Source organism: Nicotiana tabacum, chromosome 10, assembly GCF_000715075.1.
Source record: "Nicotiana tabacum cultivar K326 chromosome 10, ASM71507v2, whole genome shotgun sequence".
Lineage (NCBI taxonomy): Eukaryota > Viridiplantae > Streptophyta > Magnoliopsida > Solanales > Solanaceae > Nicotiana > Nicotiana tabacum.
The window spans coordinates 142,154,642-142,158,981 of NC_134089.1; the positions used below are offsets into that span (position 1 = coordinate 142,154,642).

General features: G+C 42.3%; 1 protein-coding gene across 1 annotated transcript; it reads right to left on the minus strand.

Moving 5' to 3' along the window:
* Window positions 1-2,451: 2,451 nt before the first annotated feature.
* LOC142164926 (uncharacterized) lies at window positions 2,452-3,909 on the minus strand. Its single transcript, XM_075223612.1, has 3 exons — window positions 2,870-3,909; window positions 2,732-2,785; window positions 2,452-2,663 (listed from the first exon to the last, which is right to left on the minus strand). Exons 1-3 carry the CDS (start codon window positions 3,101-3,103, stop codon window positions 2,499-2,501), a joined length of 453 nt encoding a protein of 150 aa, XP_075079713.1. The 5' UTR covers window positions 3,104-3,909; the 3' UTR covers window positions 2,452-2,498.
* Window positions 3,910-4,340: the final 431 nt, after the last annotated feature.

Below are 4,340 nucleotides of genomic sequence, written 5' to 3' on the forward strand. Positions count from 1 at the left end.
AGTTATTGAATGGAAGCTTGAGCGGAGTCCGGGTAAACCAGAATATATATTCAATTACGTGTTCTGGGCATTTAAGCCAGCAATTGATGGTTTTCCGTATTGCCGGCCCGTAATATCCATAGACGGAACTCATGTCTATGGAAAGTACGATATCAAGCTATTGATAGCCGTGGCAGTGGATGCTAATGGACAGATATTTCCTCTAGCCTTTGCTATTTGTGCCAATGAAAGCACAGAGACGTGGGCAATGTTTTTGAACCACCTGAAAGAGCACGTTATCCAACAGCGTTTAGGTATTTGTCTAATATCTGATCGGCACGGGGGTATATTAAGTTCTGTGGAGAACCTTCCTGCCTGGCAAGAACCTTATGCATACCACCGTTACTGTGTGAGGCACTTTAAGGCCAATTTCAAGAAGGCACATCCCAAAAAGGATCTACATGATTTGATGTGGATGGCAGCAACAGACCACCAACAACATAAATTCCGGAGGCATATGGATTCTATCAGGCAAGAAGACGAGGCAGCATATCGTTGGTTAATGCGACATGACCCTGAAAAGTGGACGTTGCATGCAGATGGTGGCAGACGCTGGGGAATTCTTACTACAAACATGTCAAAATCCTTCAACGGGTTATTAAAGTCAGCAAGAGGATTGCCCGTCATAGCCATGGTGCGTATGTCGTTCAAGCAGATGGCGGAGAGGTTTGTGCAACGGTCTGCAGCTGCAACGGAATTGATGGAAAGGGGTGTTGAATTTATGCCAGTGCCTATGAAGAGATTAGAGAAATACAGACGGCGAGCACATTGGCATTCCTTTTTGCAATATGATAACGAATGAGGTATTTTTGAAGTTCGCACCGCTATCCATAATAATCGGGGTAATAATGTACATACTGTAAATGAATCTACAAGGTTATGCTTATGTGGGAAATGGTCAATCTACCACATGCCTTTTTCACATGCCATCAAGTGTTTTCAACGTGTTGATTATGCGGAGACCAACTATATTGATCAACAATATAGTGTTTCCAAATACCTAAACACATATAGTGGTCAGTTGCAACCAGTGGGTTCTGAGCATTACTGGCCCCCAGAACCATTTAAAATGGTGTGTAACAAGTCCTATTTGCGTAAAAGACAGGTGCAGAAGAGAACACGTATACGGAACCAAATGGATGTTAGTGATACCGTATATGCGCGCAAATGTGGTATATGCTCGCAAACAGGACACGACCGTAGAAAATGTCCTTTGGGTGGCAACAGTAATCAAGCTCAGGGCGGGTGTTCTTCTATTGTACCTAACTACCCATGAGTTCATGTTGTAATAATTAGTTGTTATGTATACGATTTAAGTATTTATGAAATAAAATTTTCTTGTTTGTTAATTATGATTTGTACTTTCCCATTTTACCTATTTAAATAATAATTTAATATAATTATCAGTATATTTATTATGTGTGTGTTGTCTTGTCGACATCACAATATTTAATACGCAAAATATAGCGCCATTATATATGGCGCTATGTGTGTTTTGTCTTGTCGAACTGAAAAAGCTTACCGGCTGACATAAAGTCGTCTTGTCAACATCATGATATGGCGCCATTAGATATGGCGCTATATGTGGGTTGTTTCGCCTATAAATAATGGGGTCATTGTAGTTATTTTGTGTGCTAAAAATTTCCCCCAGAAATATTTCATTAAAAGTAAGTAAGGTTTTTTATTATAAGCAAATATTTTACAAATGGCTCAACCTGGTCGTCCACCAATTTGCTTCTGTGGAAAACCATGCATGATGGATTGTGGGTGGGAAGGTGCTAACGCTGGACGCCGCTATTGGTGCTGTATGAACACGTTGTACAAGCAACCCGACGAACCTACTTGTGAATTTGATGAATGGGCTGAGGAACCATGTTATCAGGAAAGCTACAGGGAGAGATTACAGGATTTTCATAATATGTGGTTATACCAGCAGAGAATACAAAAGGAAGGAGATAGAATTATTACAGAAATGAGGGAGAAACTGAAGGAGGTGGAAGATAAAAAATGGAGAGCAGAATGGAATTGTGAAGCACACAAGGAACGCAACGAAAAATATAAACGGGAACTTGCGGAGGTGAAGGCGAGAGTGAAAGAGTTAGAAGAAGAAAAAGAACAAATGGAAGAACGATTTAAGTGGTTGGAGCGAAGAATAAATGACAACTGAGGATGGAGCATTGGCGTGTATGTGTTTAGTATCATTTTCATATTTCATGTATTTTTATTATGTTGGCCTGTTATGTTTGTGTTTGTGTTGTAGTAATGTTTTCCTTGTTTGTTGTACTAAATTTTATTTTAATTTAAGTGAAAGTTAAGTTTAAGTTGTTGTGTTACTATACCAAATACTATAAAACGAAATGAGAACTAAAAAAAGTAATTGTCATATTCGATTAAATATTATTGTTAATGTATACAAAAATATTATTTACACCAAAAAAACATAAAAATGGAAGACCGAATCAATGTGTCCCGCATCCGGTGTGTCTCAAAGTAGCCGTTGGCCTGAGGCGCATCCCCTGCCGCCCAGGTACGCTATCAGGATCATCATCATCAAGTCGTCTCCTTATGGCCGGATGCGGCACAGGATGACATGTATCGGTGGTGCTGTCAGGTCCAGTAGAAGGCTACATAATAATATCAAACTTAGTATAGAAAACTACATAACAATTCACAAAAATTTATATTGTCTTACCATAATCGTGTCTGGATCCTGAATGTAGTCATCTGTCGCAGCATCGCATGAAGCCTAAAAAAGTAAATTAATAAAGTTAAAGAAAATAAATAAGTTATAGTAAAAACAGTAATAAAATTAATACTAATAAACTCATACCTGCGCATGTGATGAGCTGCCATAACTCAGTCGGTGCCCACTATCAAAATCTCGGATCGGTCGAGACTCATCAGTGGTAGACGGGCCAGGGAAATATCTACCCAACTCCACTCCTTGAAAATCCGAGCCCGTGATCAAGAATTGACCCGATGGGGTCACCTGTGACGTCCCTGGAGTGTCATAAATGCCAAGGCTGTAAGACGGCATGTCGGTCTCATGCATGCCACCTCCCATATCAGCAGCAACATCATCAGCAGGAGCCTCAAAGCCCCCTTGCTGGGGACCTCCTCTCCGCCCACGACCACGTCGTCTGGCACCAGCAGGTCATCGTGGAGCAGTAGAAGCTCGTTGGCCACCACCTCGTGGCATACCACGACCTCGCTGGTACGTGGCTGGGTCAACATAATCTGGCTCGTGTGCCAAACGCTGATCCGATCGGCCTCGTTGCAGTGTCTGGGCAGCCACATCCATGAAGCGACGACTATACTCCTGCATGATCACAGGATCGTGGACATAACTCTGCATCTGCTGCCCCATACGATATACGGTATGCAATCCAATCGCCTGCACAAAAGTTTTTAATATAAACTATGTATTTGACTCGAAATTACTATTAATGTAATTGATAATAACAGAAAACATACCAGAGCCTCATGTCTCCCGGCGTATGAGACGTACCGACCATCTACCTGATGAACTGGGTTCCCGATAAAAAGTCAGGAAACAGTGCGGTACCATGCCATATAAACTTCGATAGGAAAGTGTTGCAGAGCTGGGGTCAAGTCCCCTCGGCTGTCCCAAATACCCAACTGCGCTGCCAGCCAATCAATAAATGTGTCGTCCACCCTCATCCGATCATCCCTCTCATAATGTAAAGGATCCCATGCAGGCCGAGTCGGTATAGGCTGCAGAAATCCAAACTGACGAAATACTCGCTCTGAGGCATGATGCTCGAAAATATCGAGGCACGTGAGAGGGACGAAAGCCCTCCAAATATGGCGGTCGTGCGTGCAATACGCTGGCAGGGTACCTATCAGCTCTTCGTTGTACGGCGTCCAGATGAACTATCAAATAATAACACAAACCGTTAGTATGCGAAACACCTAGTTAAACAATAATTGGTAAGTTTAGTTAGATATTCACCTGTGCGTCCTCCAGAAAATCCAACACATCCCTACAGAAGGGGAGATTATGATGGCCATGATACTCTCGTGCAAGTCTACGACGCAATACCCACCTACAAGCTAGAGGGAGATCAGGAATATGTACATTAGCCGGTAGCTGTGGTAGAGGTGGCCGAAGCTGCAGAAATCGCTCCCACACCCAAACCTAACATACAAAGTTGACGTAAAGATTAACTATAACTAGGTAGAATTGTAACTAAAGGACATATTATTTGAATAAGTTGTCACCTGTAGAAGTGGCAGAAAGCCAGAAACGTCTCTCTTGTGTGCCCATGGATGCCCGACAC

Coding starts and splice junctions, on each gene's coding strand:
- LOC142164926 (XM_075223612.1), bottom strand. CDS start 3,103: ATGGGAGGTGGCATGCATGAGACCGACATGCCGTCTTACAGCCTTGGC. Junction 2,786..2,869: donor GCAGCTCATCACATGCGCAG/GTATGAGTTTAT, acceptor TTACTTTTTTAG/GCTTCATGCGATGCTGCGAC. Junction 2,664..2,731: donor AGGATCCAGACACGATTATG/GTAAGACAATAT, acceptor ATTATTATGTAG/CCTTCTACTGGACCTGACAG.